Source organism: Neofelis nebulosa, chromosome 10 (assembly GCF_028018385.1).
Source record: "Neofelis nebulosa isolate mNeoNeb1 chromosome 10, mNeoNeb1.pri, whole genome shotgun sequence".
NCBI lineage: Eukaryota > Metazoa > Chordata > Mammalia > Carnivora > Felidae > Neofelis > Neofelis nebulosa.
The window spans coordinates 57,156,612-57,176,011 of record NC_080791.1 but is presented as its reverse complement, the minus strand read 5'-3'; the positions used below and the strand labels follow the sequence as shown (position 1 = coordinate 57,176,011).

The 19,400-nt window shown below is 43.0% G+C and overlaps 1 protein-coding gene and 1 long non-coding RNA gene across 13 annotated transcripts in view; one reads left to right on the top strand and one right to left on the bottom strand.

Moving 5' to 3' along the window:
• XRRA1 (X-ray radiation resistance associated 1) overlaps positions 1 to 19,400 on the bottom strand; it is a 65,940-nt gene that overhangs the window by 4,141 nt on the left and 42,399 nt on the right. For 8 of the 12 annotated variants that reach the window (XM_058687755.1, XM_058687752.1, XM_058687750.1 and 5 more), the window contains 5 exons: positions 18,616 to 18,656; positions 16,083 to 16,208; positions 4,665 to 4,758; positions 3,583 to 3,698; positions 1,559 to 1,906 (listed from right to left, as the gene is read on the bottom strand). In XM_058687755.1, coding sequence (XP_058543738.1) covers positions 1,559 to 1,906; positions 3,583 to 3,698; positions 4,665 to 4,758; positions 16,083 to 16,208; positions 18,616 to 18,656 — 725 coding nt within the window. The remainder of the gene's footprint in view (positions 1 to 1,558; positions 1,907 to 3,582; positions 3,699 to 4,664; positions 4,759 to 16,082; positions 16,209 to 18,615; positions 18,657 to 19,400) is intronic. The other 4 variants (XM_058687756.1, XM_058687753.1, XM_058687761.1 and 1 more) reach the window with 4 other exon arrangements.
• LOC131487257 (uncharacterized) lies at positions 16,140 to 17,952 on the top strand. The gene is made up of 3 exons (XR_009249685.1): positions 16,140 to 16,557; positions 17,243 to 17,319; positions 17,734 to 17,952. It is a non-coding gene; the product is annotated as an uncharacterized LOC131487257 (long non-coding RNA).

Here is a 19,400-nt window from a genome sequence, read left to right as displayed (position 1 = left end):
GGCGCAGTCGGTTAAGCGTCCGACTTCAGCCAGGTCACGATCTCGCGGTCCGTGAGTTCGAGCCCCGCGTCAGGCTCTGGGCTGATGGCTCGGAGCCTGGAGCCTGTTTCCGATTCTGTGTCTCCCTCTCTCTCTGCCCCTCCCCCGTTCATGCTCTGTCTCTCTCTGTCCCAAAAATAAATTAAAAAACGTTGAAAAAAAATTAAAAAAAAACAAAAACAAAAAACACTCAATAAACTATGAAGAGAACGAAGCTTCCTCAATCTGATAAAGGACATTTATGAAAATCCCACAACTAACATCAGAATTAATGGTGAAAGACTGAAAACTTTTCCCCTTAAAATCAGGAATAAGACCTGTCTGCTCTTGCCACTTCTATTCAACACTGCACTGGAGGTCACAGCCTGGGCAATTTGACAAGGAAAATAAAGCCTTTTCAGTCACGGTGACCCACAGTTAATTGTCCTACTTTGGCTCCTAGGAAGCTCAGAATTGCATTTTGCAATATACCTCTGTTAGGAGAGTGGCAGAGCATAATGAGCAGGTTAGAGTGACAGAATTATCCTGGGACTCATTTCCTTTCCTGTCTGTATTTTCCTTTCATCCAACTTTCTCAAGTTCATTTTAAAATATTTATTTATACTCTGCTTTGTTCTAAAAGGTTCTGATACAGTTCATAAAGATACTTTTATATTGTATAAATTTGTGTGTCACTGTAAGTCATCTGTAGAATAAGAGATGGATGTACCACTTGGAAAGATCTGGCAGATTGGAAGGGCAAGACTGGAGGTAGGGAGATGAGCAAAGGCAATGGTACAATAATAAAAGTTCAAGGAGGCCCTGCCAATGCCTCCAGCCTCATATTTCCCTCTTCTTACGTGTCACCCTTCTGCTGCCCAGACACTGACCCATTTGTGGTTTCTGCACATGCCACTTTAATTTCTTTCCTCTGCAGCCTGCTTCATGTTGTTTGCTCTGCCCAGAACACCCTTCCTGCCCAGGTTCGCACCTTGTTACTGCCTACTCAGCCTGCAAAGCTCAGCTCGTCGGAACCTCTTTCAGGAGCCTTCCTGGTCTGGGCAGAGGATCCCTCTTGCGTCCAGGCTCCCAGCCCCTGGGTTTTCCTCAGTCTTGGCACCGACAATGCATTGTTCGTACAATCCAACCCCCATCAGACTAAGGACATCTCGAGGATCTGTATCTCAGCAATCTGTATTCCCAGGATTCAGAGACAGCATCAGAAGTGACGTGACTTATGTAGATAGGCAGAGGCAGCAGGAAGCCCTTCTGAAAAACTAGTCAGAACCATGCCCCAGCCAGACCCCAGATGCTGTCTGTGCCACAGGACCATGACCTGTCCCTTTGGGTACCCCCACCGGAGGCCTTGGCTCAGCAGGTCTCCCAGACGAGCCTGCAGGTCTTGCCAGGGGTGCTTCCTTCTGGTTTCCAGACCTGCCCTGTGCTTACTTCCGGCTGCCTGCAGCAACCCAGCTACGCAGTGGTGGTATAGGAGCCTCTGGGAGCTAAGCACAAGGCAAGGGCAGGGGTATCCAGGTACCTGGGTCAAGAATATGGACTCTGTGCTCTTGGTGTCCTCATCTGACAGGTGCTCTGGGCTGAGGTGGCCAGGTCTGTTGCTCTGGTGGGACATGGTCTCTTCACTATGCACAGTAGAGTCAGAGCAGATGGGAGGCAGTGGCACAAAGGGCCGGTGGGACAGGGAAAGGCCCTCCAGGCCCTCAATGGGCATCTCTGGCTCCAGAGGACTGCTTCTGGTGGTGGACAGCTCTTTAGTTGGCGCTGCCTCAGACTCTGGCATCTCCTTTGAGGGAGACTTGATTGTGGGCACGGGTAGGTGATGAAGAATCAGAGGCTGCTTTGGCACCTTTGGAACTTGGGTTTTCACCTGTCATGGGAGAAAGGCTGGATTGTTTTGCTTCCTAATCAGAGTCTCTCCTCCTGGACCTCACAAGCCTAAGGCCATTTGGTACAGTGATCAGAGGACTGGGTGAGGGCTCCTAGGGGGAGGGAGGGAGTGAAATCACACTAACTGGGCATCTACAATGTGCCCTATACATGACGGATGTTGCTTTATTTACACCTCAAACTACCCAGTAAATAATTATCTTTATTTTATAAAAGAGGAAACTAGGGCTCAGAGAGGTAAAATGCCTTGTCCAAGGTCACAGAATTATTTGATGGCAGAGCCCGGACTACCTGATTTCCATACTGGGCTCTGGGCTTCATTCTGCATCCCTTATCATATCACTCTGGCTCTCAATAGCCTCATTGTTCTGATCAAGGTTTAACACAGTGCACCTGACCTTCCTCAGGGACTCCTAGGAAAGCCTGTGGGAGATGGTCCTGCACTTTCTGGTAGGCAGCAGCACCAGGCCCCTTTTAGGATGCTGGTTCCCATACCTTAGATGAAGTTTCACAAGGCAAGTCTCTCTCAGGGTTCAGAACTAAGGAAATAACTTCTTTCCTATTGAAATTCTCAGCTTCCTTAATTAGCAAAAGCCAATCATCTTGGGGGATGAGGATTATAAACTTAGCATCTGGCTCACTCTGCTGGCTGATGGGAACAAGGTAGTCCGATCCTTAGAGGAGGCAACAAACAAGAGGAATATGATGGAAACCTTTTGAATTTCTGTCTATTTCTGGCTTGTAATTTGGCGCTGGTCTAGGGCTCCAGAATAGAGCTTGGCTGGACAGAAGCTGTAGAGGGGGTGGAAAGGGAATAACTATTTAACTTTGGGGACCAGCAATGCCCAATTCAGCTTTTAGAGCTACAGGAAGGCTAAAGTTCAGGAGGGGAAGCATTTCACAGAAATTTCTGCAATTCTTCAGATGAGGGAGGGAAATGACTTACTTTATGGCATCCCAGAAGGCAAGTCTAAGACCACTGGCTATGGGAGCGGACTGCTCTCAATGTAAGGAAATGCTTCCAGAGGCAGAGGCATAAGATGCATATTCTAGGCTTGGCACAGCCATCCATGACTCCTACAGGTGGCTACTACTTGCATGGATAGTGGCTTGGGGGGTTATAACATTTATTTTTGAAGATTTTATTTTTAAGTAATCTCTACACCCAACTTGGGGCTCGAACTCACAACTCTTAGTTTTATGCTTTACCAACTGAACCAGCCAGGCAACTCATAACATATTTTTGTATCTGTTGCTTCATCCAGTCCTCTCAGCAGCTCAGAGGCTTAGAGTTGAGAAGATGAAGCTCAGAGAGTGAAGCTCTTGCCCAAGTTCAGGTGGCTGTGGAAAGTGACGAAGCCAGGCTTATCCCTGGGTCTTCAGACTGATTTCTCCCTCACTTCTCCACAGCTCCTTCTCCATGGGGTAGGACTCCATGACATTCACATAGTAGCTTCTACCTACTCTGACACCTGGGTCCCTGTGACCCTAGATGCGTCTGTATGTAACAGACATGGAAAGAAGACAATGCCACTACTACAGACCTAAGGGAAGGAATCCATGAGTGGGATGGGTTCTCCCTCCCCAGGTCAATTTGCATGCATTAAAATAGGCTCCACTTCCTCTGGGCTTGGCAGTCCTGCCCTGGAAGCTTACCTTCCGAGAGTCCTTCCGAGGCATCAAAATATGATGCTTAGCCTTTACTATCTTCCTTCGAATCAAGTGGATCCCCAGGTGCTCCTGGAGGAAGGTTTTCAGCAATGGAGGGACCCCTGGAGCCACGATGGGGAAGTGAGATTACTATTAGCGGATATTTACTGGGAGCTTCTTATGTGTCCAGCACTGTTCAAACTGCTGGACATGTATTAACTTACTTCATTTTCAGACCAACCACAGGAGGTAGGTACCTATATTATTCCCATTCAATACGTGAGGAAACTGAGGCACAGACAGGTTAAGAAATTTGCCCAAGATAACAAGGATAGTGAAAAGCAAGGATGAGAACTCTGCTGGTGTCACTCCAGGACCCAGGATTCTTTTTTTTTTTTTTTTTTTTTTAATTTTTTTTAATGTTTTTTATTTATTTTTGGGACAGACAGAGACAGAGCATGAACGGGGGAGGGGCAGAGAGAGAGGGAGACACAGAATCGGAAACAGGCTCCAGGCTCCGAGCCATCAGCCCAGAGCCCGACGCGGGGCTCGAACTCACGGACCGCGAGATCGTGACCTGGCTGAAGTCGGACGCTTAACCGACTGCGCCACCCAGGCGCCCCGAGGACCCAGGATTCTAAAGTGCCAACAAGATGCAGCTGCTAATGCAGCACCCAGTATACCCAGGATGCTCTGGGTGGGAGGGCCCTGTACCCCTCCCCAACTGGGAAGTAGGAAATGAGGTCACAGCAGAACTGCTCTACAAAGCAGGGTGTTACTTAAGGATCTCACACAGGATATAGATAATTCTGTATTCCATTCCCTGCTCTGCCTCTTTATTGCTGTGGGACTTTGATTAGGTTATGAACCTCCTGGATCCTCAGCTTCCTTCACTGTGCACGGGGACAGTGATGCCTGCCACACAGGGCTGCTGTCAGGTAAGCTGGTACAGAGCAGGTGCTCGGCAGTATCTGTGCTTCTCTCCATCTCCAAAGAACCCAGGGCTGGACATTGATGAGGTGGGGCTAAGGGGTGCCCACGCTGCCCCTGGGCACCAGGATGGGGGCGCAGCCTTGCAGGTACCATACCTCGTGTATGGGCCACCAGAGGGTTGTTATGAAAGATGAGCTCGCAGAGAGACGGGAAGAGAGCTACCGGCAGGATGGCATCTTCCTTCGCGATCTGTAAGGAAGGTGGGGAAAAGCTTCAGGTCGACACTGCCCCCCCTCTGCCCAGGTGCTGCCAGTCCCCACACTGTAGGCCGCATGCTTGCTAGGGCTGAGGTGGAGCCGGCTTAGTTATGCTGCTGTGCTCGGACTCAGTTCCGGGCAGCGTCTGTCCCTACAACGTCACCTGCTCACACCCAGAGGACCCTGCCCCACCCCTGTCCAAAATTCCACATCATAGTTTCTTGTTTGAAAGTTAAGAACTGTTTTCCTTTCTCCACACCGGAAATGTAGCCCAGACCAAGTAATGAAGATGTTGGTGACAAAACAGGGACAAACACATATAGCACTTGTCTCACAAGGACTCTGGAAGGTTGGCAGGGCATTGACTCTGACTTCAGGATACAATCTGTCTGACACTTCACCTTCCTCAGTGCAACCTCTACACGCCTCAGTCTGTTGACAGCATTCTTGATGATGTCTTTCGTTAAGGCCTGTCCTGGACACTGATCTGGGGAGGGACAGGGGGCAGGCAGTCAGGGGGACCCATTCATCTAAAGGATAAGCAGAGCCAGTAAGGAAGACTTCATGGCTGTCTGTGGCCCAAACGCTGCTCTATCCCCACGAGGCCGGCCTCTGAAGGGCAAAAAATACCCAACCTTTGTTGAGCAGAGTGGCTGGAACATCCTTAGGGAGGGTGTCTATTAGCAACAGAACAGTATCAGAGGGCCCAAGAGTTGGGCAGTGGCCTTTCAGATGCCTGGGTATCTAAGGTCAGACTCAGGACCTATGGAAGACAATTAAGGCCTGAGGGCTGCGAGAGAGAGGGCCCTTCAGTTTATCTTTCTCTGGAGCCCCACTTTATTTATTCTCTTTCATTTGTGTTCATCCAATCAATAAGTATTACTGAATGCCTCCATATGCCAAGCACTGGGTTGGAAATGAGCAAAACGGCTAGAACTCCTGTCCTCAGGAAGCACTGCCTGGTGGGAAACACTCATTGAAGAAGTAGTAAAACGAAAGAGGATAGCTCTGAAGCTGTGATTAGTGCCACAAGGGAGGGTGTGTGAAGTCCTCAGGTGATTTGTTCCAATCAGGGAAACAGGGAAGGCTTCCCTGAGATCCAAAGTATGGGGAGGGGGAAATTTGTGAGTGCAGTGGAGAACAGACTGTATGGCACAGAATCCTCTGTATTAACCAAAACAGTTTCCTCTACTTTCTGGGCACACAGCTAGACTGTCTTCTAGCCTCCTAGGCAGCTAGTGTGGTCACAGGACTCTATTCTAGCTGATGCAACCTGGGTAGAAGGGATCATTTCTGGGCAGAGCCCATTTGAAACCTCCTATGTGATCCTCTACATTTCTCATTCCCCTCCTCTGCTCAGCCATCTATCCACCAGATGCAGAGGAGCCAATGAAATCCTCTTAAGGCCCTATGGGATTACAGAACCATAGCCAGAAGGGACCTGGGTCTCCGAAAGACCTGGGAGGCCACCAGCCCATCTGGGATACCTACAATGGATTTTATGAAAGAAATAGACTTTTACTGTGTGAAGTCATTGAGAATTTAAAGTTTGTTGCAGCAGCTCATGGTACGTGCTCTACCTAACACAGAGAGGAAGTGCTCCATGCAGAGAGCAAAGTGTGAGAGGCCTCACAGCAAGGAGGAGGAAAGCCTGTTAGAGGGATGTAAAGAAGGCCAGTGTGATTAACAGCAGACAGAAAATGAGGCTGGACATGCAAATAGGGGTCAGACAAAAGCTAGAAAGATCTTGGTCTTTGAGAACCTAATATGTGGATTTTCAGAAATATGAGGACCTAAATATGACAAGAGTTGGTAAAAGATTAGATATGCATGGTGAGGAGGGATGTAGAGGAGAGAGAAATATCAAGGATGACAGCCACATTTTGGCTTGAGTGAGCCACATGCATGATGGAGCTATTCTCTAAGATACAGGGCAAGGAAAGGAACTCAAATTTGAAGCTCATTAATTCACTTGGATATGTGTACTATGGAGGTACCTTTCAGACCTCCCGGTAGAGATTCAGGTAGGCAATGAATACCCTAGTCTAGAGTACATAGGGTACAAGAGGTCTGTACTGGAATTATAAATTTGTGAGCCACTGTTAATTGGCCCTGTGGGTACGTGAAGCCATCCCTAGGGAGAGAGTACAGAGTGATTAAAAGAGAAGGGACAAGGAGCAGGCCTTAAGCAACTCTAACATTTGGTCATCTAGATCTAGACCAGGACTTGGCAAACCTTTTCTGTCAAGGACCAGAGAGTAAATGTTTCAGGCTTTACAGGCCTTAACATGTCAGTTGCAACTACTCAACTGTGCTGTTGTAGCACAAAAACAGCCAGAGACAACTCATAAATAAGTGTGGTGGCTCTTTTCCAATAAAACTTTAGTTATGGACTATGAAATTTGGATTTCATGTAATTTTAATATGTCATGAAGTATTATCCTTCTTTCGATTTTTTTCAACCATTTAAAAATATAAGAATCAGTCTTAGCTTGAAGGCTGTACAAAAACCAAGGTCAGCAGATAACACCTGTGGGCCAAATCTGTCTCCCCTCAATCTGTTTAATAAAGTTTCATCAGAACACTGTCATGCTCCTTGAAAAAAGCATAGAAGACAGCAGAGAATGTATTGCTGCAGAGCTCAAAGACCTAAGAAATAGTCACGATGAATTAAGAAATGTTGTAAATGAGATGCAAAATAAACTAGATGCAGTGACAGCAAGGATGGAAGAAGCAGAGGAGAGAATAGGTGAAACAGAAGATAAAGTTTTGGAAAATGATCAAGCTGAAAAAAAGAGGGAAAAGGAAATTATTGGACCATGAGGGGAGAATTAGAGACCTAAGTGATTCGTTGAAGCAAAATATATCCATATCATAGGAGTTCCAGAAGAAGAAGAGAGAAAGGGGCAGAAGGTTTATTTGAGCAAATTATAGCTGAGAACTTCCCTAATCTGGGGAAGGAAACAGGCATCCAAGTCCAAGAGGCACAGAGAACTCCCTTCAAAATCAACAACAGGTCAACACCACAATGTATCATAGTGAAAATAATGAAATACAAAGATAAAGAGAGAATTCTGAAAGCAGTGAGGGACAAATGGGCCTTATCCTACAAGGACAGACACATAAGGATAGCAGTAGACCTGTCCACTGAAGCTTGGTAGGCCAGAAGGGAGTGGCAGAAAATATTCAGTGCTCCGAATAGGAAAAATATTCAGCCAAGAATCCTTTATCCAGCAAGGCTATCATTCAGAATAGAAGGAAACATAAAGGCTTTTCCAGACAAACAAAAACTAAAGGAGTTTGTGTCCACTAAACCAGCCCTGCAGGAGATCCTAAGAGGGACTCTGTGAGCAGAAAGTAGCAAAGACTACAAAGGACCAGAGACATCACCACAAGCATGAAATCTACAGATAACATAATGACACGAAATCCGTATCTTTCAATTAATCACTCTGAATGTAGATGAACTGCCCCAATCAAATGACACAGGGTATCAGAATGAATTAAAACAAACAAAAAACAAACAAACAAACAAACAAAAAACAAGATTCATCTATATGCTGACTACAAAAGACTCATTATAAACCTGAGGACAGCTGCAGATTGAAAGTGAGGGGATGGAGAACAATCTATCATGCTACTGGACAGCAAAAGAAAACCAGAGTAACCATACTTCTGTCAGACAAGCTGGATTTTAAAACAAAGACTGTAATAAGAGATGAAGAAGGGCATTATATCATAATTAAGGGGGATATCCATCAAGAAGAGCTAACAATTGTAAATGTTTATGCCCCCAATGTGAAAGCACCCAAATATATACATCAGTTAATCACAAACATAAGTAAATGTATAGACATTAATACCATGATTGTAGGGGAGTTTAATGCTCCACTTACAACAATGGACTGAATGACACATTGGACCAGATGGACTTAACAGATATAGTTAGAACTTTTCATCCAAAAGCAGAATACACATTCTTCTTGAGTGCACATGGAACATTCTCCAAAAAGATCACATACTGGGTCACAAAATAAAAAAGGATTGAGATCATACCATGCATATTTTCAGATCACAACACTATGAAACTTGAAATCAACCACAAGGAAAATCTGGAAAGCCCCCAAATACATGGAGGTTAAAGAACATCCTACTAAAGAATGCATGGGTCAACCAGGAAATTAAAGAAGAAATTAGAAAATATATGGAAGAAATGAAAATGAAAACATGACAGACCAAACCCTTTGGTATGAAGTAAAGGCAGTTCTAAGAGGAAAATACATTGTAATTCAGGCCTATCTCAAGAAGCAAGAAAGGCCCCAAATATACCACCCAACCTTACACCTAAAGGAACTAGAATAGAAAGGAGCAGCAAAGAAAGCCCAAAGCCAGCAGAAGAGAAATAATAAAGATTAGAGCAGAAATAAACAAGATAGAATCCAAAATCAAACAAACAAACAAACAACCCAGAACAGATGAATGAATCTTAGAACTGGTTTTTTGAAAGAATAAACAAAATTGATAAGTGCCTAGCCAGACCTCTCAAAAAGAAAAGAGAGGACCCAAATAGATAAAAATCACGAATGAAAGAGGAAAGATCATAACCAACACTAGAGAAATACAATTATTAGAGAATACTATTAAAAATTATATGCCAACAAATTTGAAAATCTGGAAGAAATGGACAAATTCCTAGACACCCACACACTACCAAAACTCAAAAGGGAAGAAACAGAAAATTTGAACAGGTCCATGACCAGCAAAGAAATTGAATGGATTATCAAAAATCTCCCAACAAATTAAGAATCCTGGGCAGGATGGCTTCCCAGGGGAATTTTACCAGACATTTAAAGCAGAGTTAATACCTATTCTTCTCAAGGTGTTTCCAAAAAATAGAAACAGAAGGAAAGCTTCCAGACTCATTCTATGAAGTCAGCATTGCCTTGATTCCCAAACCAGACAAAGACCCCACTAAAAAGGAGAATTACAGGCCAATATCCCTGATGAATATGGATGTAAAAATTCTCAACATGAACTAGCAAATCAAATTCAACAGTACATTAAAGGAGTCATTCACTATGATCAAGTGGGATTCATTCCTGGGCTGCAGGGCTGGTTTAATATTTGCAAATCAATCAATGTGATACATCACATTAATAGAAGAAAGAATAAGAACCATATGATCCTGTCAATAGATGCAGAAAAAGTATTTGACAAAATATAGCATCCTTTCTTAATAAAAACCCTTAAGAAAGTCAGGATAGAAGGAATATAACATCATAAAAGCCATATATGAAAGGCACACAGCTAATACCTTCCTCAGTGGGGAAAAACTGAGAGCTTTCCCCCTGAAATCAGGAACATGACAGGGATGTCTACCCTCCCCACTGTTGTTTTGTTTAACACAGTGTTGGAAGCCCCAGCCTCAGCAATCAGACAACACAAAGAAATAAAAGGCATCCAAATTGGCAAAGAGGTCAAATTCACTCTTTGCAGATGACATGATACTCTACGTGGAAAACCTGAAAAGACTCCACCAAAAAACTGCTTGAACTGGTATATGAATTCAGCAAAGGTGCAGGATATAAAATCAATGCATAGAAATCGGTTGCATTCCTGTACACCAATAACAAAGCAACAGAAAGAGAAATCAAGGAATCGATTCCATTTACAGTTGCTCTAAAATATGTGAAATACCTAGGAATAAACCTAACCAAAGAGGTGAAAGATCTGTATGCTGAAAACTATGGAAAACTTATGAAATAAATTGAAGAAGACACAAAGAAATGGAAAAATATTCCATGCTCATGAATTGGAAGAACAAATATTGTTAAAGTGTCGATACTACCCAAAGCAATCTACACATTCAACACAATCCCAACAAACAGCACCAGCATTCTTCTCAAAGCTAGAACAAATAATCCTAAAATTTGTACGGAACCATAAAAGACCCCAAATAGCCAAAGTTATGTACGTTGAAAAAGAAAACCAAAGCTGGAGGCATCACAGTCCCAGACTTTAGCCTGTGTTACAAAGCTATAATCATCAAGACAGTATGGTATTGGCACAAAAACAGACACACAGATCAATGGAATAGAATAGAAAACCCAAAAATGGACCCACAAATATATTGCCAACTAATCTTTGACAAAGCAGGAAAGAGTATCCAATGGAAAAAAGACAGTCTCTTTAGCAAATAGCGGTGGGAGAACTGGACAGCAACATGCAGAAAAATGAACGTGGACCACTTTCTTACACCATACACAAAAATAGATTCAAAACAAATGAAAGACCTAAATGTGAGACAGGAAACCATCAAAATCCTACAGGAGATAACAGGCAACAACCTCTTTGACTTCAGCCACAGCAACTTTTTTTTTTTTTTTTTTTTTTTTTTTTAAGCAACTTCTTATTTGACATGTCTCCAGAGGCAAGGGAAACAAAAGCAAAAATGAACTATTGGGACCTCATCAAGATAAAAAGCTCTGTATGGCGAAGGAAACAATCAACAAAACTAAAAGGCAACTAATGGAATAGGAGAAGATATTTTCAAATTACATATTTGATAAAGGGTTAGTACCCAAAATCTACAAAGAACTTACCAAACTCAATACCCAAAAAACAAATAAGCCAGTGAAGAAATGGGCAGAAGACATGAATAGACACTTTTCCAAAGACGACATCCAGATGGCTAACAGATACATGAAAAGATGCTCAACATCACTCATCATCAGGGAAATACAAATCAAAACCACACTAGGATACCACCTCATGCTGGTAGAGAGACTAAAATGAACAACTCAGGAAACAACAGAGATTGGTGAGGATGTGGAGAAAGGGGAACCATCTTGCACTGTTGGTAGGAATGCAAACTGGTGCAGCTACTCTGGAAAACACTGTGAAGGTTCCTCAAAAAAATAAAAATAGAACTACCTACCTTGTGGCCCAGCAATAGCACTACTAGGGATTTATCCAAAGAATTCAGGAGTGATGATTCGTAGGGGTGCATGTACCCCAATGTTTACAGCAGCACTATCAACAATAGCCAAATTATGGAAAGAGCTCAAATGGAATACTACTCAGTGATGAAAAAGAACGAAATCTTGCCATTTACAACAATCTGGATGGAACTGTAGGGTATTAAGCTAAGTGAAATAAGTCATTCAGAGAATGACAGATATCATTTGATTTCACTCATATGTGGAATTTGAGAAACTTAACAGATTACCATAGGGAAGGGGAAGGAAAAATAAGATACAAACAGGAAGGCAAATCATAAGAGATTCTTAAATACAGAGAACAAACTGAGGATTGATGGGGGTTGGAGGTTGAGGAGTGCAGAAAATGGGTGATGAGCATTGAGGAGGGCACTTGCTGGGATGAGTCCTGGGTGTTGTACACAAGTGATGAATCATGGAAATCTATTCCTGAAGCCAAGACTTCACTGTATGTTAGCTAACTTGACAATACATAAATTAAAAAAAAAAAAACCAAACATCCATTTACATACTGCCTTTGTTCTACAAGGACAGAGTTGAGTAGTTGGGACAGAGTATTATATTTATCTGGCCCTTTATAGAAAACACTTGCTGACTTCTTATCTAGACTCTAGAGAAGGAGGGAAAGGGGGATGAAGCTACAAAGAAGCCTAATATGTGTTCATAAATAACTATAAAATGGTGGCTAAAGTGGGTACAGAGTCTCTTATATGCAAAACAGGTGGTCAAGAAGCAGTCACAACAGAATGGGGGAGGGAGAATTAAATTGAATTTTGTCAGGATGCAAAATTCCACCTATCCAAATCAGGTGACTAAAAAGTTGAAGAAAGTTACAATTAAAACTGGTAGAAAGCTGAAAGATACCCAAGGCATGTATGTCATATTTTCTGTGAAATTGAGTCCCAGCTAAAAGATATGGGTTTGGGATTCTGGCTGATATAGTGAGAAGAATTTGGCCACCAGATAGGATAGCTAGCCTATCCCCACAAGGTGAGTTGAATGCCCCTGAAAATAAACTCGGGCTCCAGGGACAACTTAAAGTTTCTATCCAATTTCATTGGGTTAAGGCAAATAGAGCTTAATCTGTCAAATTTATGAACTAAGGAAATATTAAAGGTTGAGTTAAAGTGATTGCTTTACTTTTGGCACAAAACTTACTAGATTACTGAGTGGATATTCTAGATGTTTAAGTTCTGGTTGAATGCAGAACTGGTTTTAAAATTTGTAACTGTAATAAATTGAATATTAATTTCAACACAGGTAGCATGAGTATTCCTTGACATGATCAAAACATCATTCATTTATCAAACTTACTGAGTAACTATCATGTATCAGGTGCTATTCTAGATGATGAGGATATAGTTGTAAGCAAAACAAAGTCCTGGCTCTCAAACAAACCTACATTCTGGCAGTAGACAACAGGTAATAAAGAAAAAGATATATAATATGCTTGGTGATAATTGTTATAAAGAAAAATATAATTTAAAACTCAAGTGAGCATGTAGAAAATGTATGCATGTATTGCTCCTCTCCTTAACAACAAGAAAAAAGACAGAATAGCCTATAACATCATAACTTTCTTGCATCTACCAGAGAGCTAAGGTCTCAGGGCAATCACGTGGCCTGAAACCTAAGGAAAGACAAGCACCTCCAAGGAGAGATGGGACACAGGACTGGCTCACATGTGGCAGAACACGGGAGGAAGGGATGGCAAGTGCTGTACAAGCAATTGGGAAGAAATCAGCTCACCATTTTAATGGCCCACTAAAGGCTAAGTGTGGGCTAGAGTAGAACTTCTGAGAGCTACAGACAGAAGGAGAATTCATGGCTGTTTGTACGCAAAAGACTGGACCCAGGGAATGAGACTGGAGAGAGCCGTCTCCAGGGTGTGGGCCTGGAGGAAGAGAGCGGCTGCCAAGGTCAGAAAGGCAGCCAACCCTCTGCCTGGTGAACAAAGGCCTTAAGTTTCTGAGGAAGGTCAGAAAAACCTGTCGGGCCCAGGGTCCTACATCTGGGGGAGGGAAAAAATTAAAACCCGCTGTTCTGAGATTGAGGCAGGAAACCAACCTGGGCCCACGACCTGAGAGGTCTCCCACTGCTTGCAGGGGACTGGATCGCTAAGAAGGTCCATCCTACAGACACAGGAACCCAGCGTCCTCTTAAGACTGGGATTGGACCCTCCTCTTGGCCCTCAACCACCAGAAGAGCAAGCACTAAGTAACCAGCACAAGCAGTCTCCTGCTGGGTGAGAGGAACACAAGTGTGGAGACAATCCATGTGAAGTGTAGGAGCACGGGGAAGGCTGTGAGCTGAGTACAGAATAGGAACACAGAGAAAAACACTCTGGCTTCCCAGCAAGACCCAACTATATGCTGTCCCAAAGAGATGGACTGGAAATACAAAGCTATAAGGAGGTTGAAAGTAAAAGGATAGAAAGAGACTATGCAATTAGCAAGCATTAAGAAAGCTGTGTATCTATGTTAAAATCAGACAAAACAGCAAGACAAGAAATTTTGTTCAAGGCAGAGGGAGACAAGTCATAATAATAAAAGGATCGACACATCAGGTAGAGATAAAAATTCTAAATGTTTATGTACGTGATAGTAAAACTTCAAAATACATGAAGCAAAAACTGACAGAATTAAGGAGACAAATAAACAGATCCACAATCTAACGAGATTTTAACATGCTGTTCTCGATAACTGATAAAATGAAGAGACAATAGTACAGAAATGATCTCAGTGATACTACCAACCACCTTAATGTAATTGATATTTATAGAACACTATCCCCCAAAGTGCAGAATACACATTTTTTTTTAAGTGCATAGAGAATATGCACCAAGATAGCATATAGGATGGGACACACAACAAGTTTCCATAGATGTCAGAAGAATGAAATCTTGCAGGTTATGTTATCTGACCACAACAGAATTAAATTAGAAATAATAAATATGAGACATCTAGAAGATCTCCATATATTTGGAAATTAAGCATTTCACTTATCTAAACCAATGGGTAAATAAAGAAATCAAAACAAAAAGTGAAAAAGTTTAACAAAATGAAAATAAAAACACAAATTAAAATTTGTAGGATGCAGCTAAAACAGTGCTTAGAGAAGAAGTTTATAGCTTTACATGCTTATATTAAAAAGAAGAAAAAGGTCTAAATCAATGATCTAAAATTACACTATAGAGGGAAACAAAAAAGAGGAGCAAACTAAACTCATGTGAATAGGGCAAAAATCAAGTTATGAGCAGAAATTAATGAAATGGGAAAAGAGATAAGTAGAGAAATCCAGTGAAACCAGCAGCTGGTTTTTTTTTTAAGTCAAAAAAAGGGATAACTTCTAACTATTTTGGATCAATAAAAGACACAAATGACCAATTTCAAGAATGAGAGGGGACCCATAATACATCTATGGGCCACTGATTTTTGACAAGGGCGAGAAGACCATTCAATGGAGAAAGAATAGTCTTTTCAATAAATGGTGCTGAGGAAACTACATATCCACATACAAAAGAATGAGGTTTGACCCCTATCTCACACCACATCTCAAGATTAACTCAAAATGAATCAAAGACCTGAATTTCAAAGCTAAAATTATAAAACTCTTAGGAAGAAACACTTGAAGAATTTGGCTGTACCAACTGCTTGCCTTAGAAGGAGTGTAAGCAGAGTTCCTTCAAAGTTGCCTACACTTCAGACTTGAGTAGAGCTCAGTTGGTGGGGTTTACAGAAGTCAAACAGAACATGGATATTGGAAAAATATGTTACCATAAAACATGCAGGAGAAACATGTTAAATGTGTCCCATGGACTTTACATCTGCTGTTCCTATAAGCTAGAATATTTCTCACTTCACTCCTCCTCACACTTCACCTCATTAAACTGATAAAGCACCGCTCTCTCAAGAACCTTCCCTGATCCCAAATACTAGGTTAGACTACCCCTGTCATATACTTCATAGCACTTTGAATTTCTTCATAACACTATGCATGCTTATACTGCGACTATTTGTGCTGTATCAGTCTTCCCTATGGGTGACAAGCTCCAAAAGGCAAGCGGCCCAATCTTTCTTTGAGCTGCTGTATACCTAGTATCTAGCATAGAGCCTGGCACGTGGTATTAGATAAATATCTGGGACTAAATGGATGGACTTCTGCCTTGGCCTACACTCTCCACTTCTCCCACCCTGAGAATTCCTGAGCTCACGTATCTGTAATGCAGGGAACTCTAAGGCTGGCCTTCAGGCCAGAGCAGATCGCATCCCATCCTCCCATCTGTGCCCCTGAAGAAATAGGCAGAGAGCAGAGTCACCTTGTTGTAGGCCAGGCTAAGGTACCTCAGCTCTGGAAAGGGCGGGGCCAGCGTCTGGTTTCTGGCCTTCAGTGACTTCACGGGAAGAATCTTGAATATGGGAGGAAGTGCACATACCTTGGTTTCCTTAGAAGGAAAAAAAGATCTATGTCAAAGTGTCCCAAAGATAAGAAGCTGAATGCTGCCAAGACATTCTAGAGAGGGTTGGCCAAAAGAGGCATCTAGGGTCACAACGGGAGATGTTACCAAGGGCCCAGAGTTCTGGCTTCAAGTTCTCTGAGGTCACATGATGAGCTGATTCTCTGGCCCCCAAAGTTCCAGTTACAAGTTCTATGAGGCCAAATGACAATACAGCAGTGGTGTAGGCTTAGAGGTTTTTTGCCCCTACCTCTCACTTTCTGCCCTTTGGCAGCTTATTCTGAAATGGCCCTTCTCTACAGTTGGGCTAAAATTTCTGCAAATGGCAAAAGGACAGGTGCTTGCATTTTATTATTTTTAAAAAAAATTTTTAACGTTTATTTATTTTTGAGAAAGAGAGAGAGAGAGACAAAGACAGAGCATAACCAGGGCAGAGGCAGAGAGAGAGGGAGACAGAGAATCCGAAGCAGGCTCCAGGCTCTGGGCTGTCAGCACAGAGTCCGACACAGGGGTTGAACCCACGGACTGTGAGATCGTGACCTGAGCCGAAGTCGGATGCTCAACCGGCTGAGCCACCCAGATACCCCAATATTTTAAAGTAGACTTTTCCTAGTGGGGAGATGGAGAGCAGGAGTAACCTGAGCTTGACGGGCTAGCTCACATCCGACTGTGGAGGCTCTTCATTCCAGGATAAATCAATAGCTAAGTCCTGGAGGACTTCAAGCAGGCCTCCGGGCCTGAATGTGGCCTGTTGCATCTGGGTCACTTGCAGAGTCATGGTTTCTCAGTACAGCCCAGCCTGCCTCAGGATCAACATGTTTCATTAAGCAGAAAATGGAAGTTACTGGGTCAACCATGCCTACAAATCACTCACTGATTCCTTAAGTTGGATGGGACCAAAGGAAATGACAGGGTAGATGCTGGGCTAATAACTGAGTTCAAGTGAACTAGATTCTGTTCTAAGCTCCATTAATCACTGTGTAATCTTGAGCAAGTCACTTAAATTTTACTTTTTCATTCAGTGAACATTAGCAGAGCACCTACTTGGGGTCAAGTGTTTTGTTTCCTCCTAGGCTCTAACTTGTACCGAGTGGGACAGGTAAGTCACGGGTGAGAGCAAAACAAAAACCAGTGATAGGGCTTGGGAATTTCCATTTTCTGGGACCCTCCTAGACCTCACATTATGTGTCTTTTCATTTGGCTGGTCCTCATTTATACCCTTTATAGTAAAACTGTAATCATAAAGATAGGGCTTTCCTGAGTTCTAAGAATTGTTCTACTAAATTATTGAGCCTATAAAGGCCGTGGGAACTCCAGAATTTGTAGCCAGTTTGTTATAAGTGTGAATAGCTCACTTGCAGCTAGCATCTGAAGTAAGGGCAGTCCTGTTGGGCACTGTGCCCTTAACTTGTGGGGTCTGTGCTACCTCCAGACAGAATTGTGCTGCACTGTCATTCCTATGACTTACTTTGACTAACAGAATGTGGCAGAAGTGCTACCGTTTGAATTTCAGAGCCCTGCAATTCATCCTCGCTCTCTTGGAACCCGAAGGCCACCATGTTGTAAAGAAGTCCTTAATAAATACTTCATGTAGATGCCAAGCCATACCAGTTGTCCATGAACCCAGGCCCCAGGGAACCAGCCAGCTGCATGAATGAGCCCTGGAAAAACCAGCAGAACCACCTAACCAGCCCAAACATTTGTGAGAATAAATTGTTATCGTTTGAAGTAATTGTTGGGTTGGTTTGTTATATGCCAATTGTTAACTGATATAATTTCTCACCCAGTTTTATCTGTGGGGAGGGAGTGAATGTACTGAGCTGCCTTTCAAGGATGCAGGTTGGCCAAATGTATAGTTGTACTTCTTATTGTAAATGCATCCATCAATATTTAGTGCATCAGTCCTCATGAGCTTGGTTAGTAGTTGTCTAACACTGAGAGAAAAACAAATTTTCTGTCCAGAAGAAAATCAAGCATCTAAGCCTATGACACCAAGGATTAGACCCCAGATGGTAGTATACTTGGCAAGGATCAGTCTAGCTTTTGGGGGCTCTTATTAGGGAGCCGCCAGGCTTCATCTTGGTGGCAGCCTCATTTCAATGCCAGCTTGCCCACCTGAGGCCCCAACCATTACTACTGAACACATCTGAGAACAGTGAAAGCGAGCTTGTTGGCTGTGTGAGGCCAGACACTGGACTGTCTAGTCTACCACTATATGTTTCTAGACCAGCACAGTGCCGGGCACACACTAAGTACTCAGTAAGTATCTGTTCACTGAACCGGCTTCTTCAGTGTGATATATATAAATGCCTCTCATGGCTTTATTAGCTTACTTTTGTGTATTAAAATTAATGTTCTAACTCAAGGGCACAAATATAAAACAGGCAGTTCTTACCTCAGAGGTTGAAAATCCAGGGTAAGATGAGAACACAACCTCTGAAACAAAAGAAAAATAACAGAGGTTGGTGAGAGCACGGATTGCCCCCAGAGAGGCTGGGGTCTGGGTCTCTCATCCACTGTGTACAGCAGGGGTCCCCCCAGAGGGGTTCCCATTGGTTCACATCTCTAATGATAACTGGGAAGAGGAGCTGGCTGTGATACCTGTCAGGTAGTGAGGTGCACTCAGAATAAAAATCCAAATTCCTTGGCCAGGCCTCTGAGGTCCTGCCTGATCTGGCTCCTGTCTACTTCTCCAATCTTATCTCCTGCTATCCTGCCCCTCACTCACTATATTTCAGCCATGTTGACCTTCCTTCTGACTTTGCAACATGTGAGAGCTCTTACTGAGCAGGCGGTCAGTATTGATCAGACTGTGTTAGAAGAAAGAAATGTATATAAATGATATTCTGTCAAAGGATTTGAAAATATCCTGTTATGTTAGTAGAAACAGAATATATTAAGACAGTGAATCCAGAAGAGATACTAAGAATAACCAGCAGCATGGTAGTAAGGAAGAGGCTGTGGAGTCATTTCATTCTTGGCACCATCAGAATGAGATGAGCCAATAAATATCTGAGTTCAACCATAAATCTAAGCATCTTCTTGGACCGGATCCTGTGCAGGCACTACTCACCTCTGCCCTGGCTAACAGGACCTCTTCCACACATTAATGGTATTATACTAATAAAGGTTACCTGAAAATGAAGTAAACGATAATAGGGGTAGAACACCACATGGCCC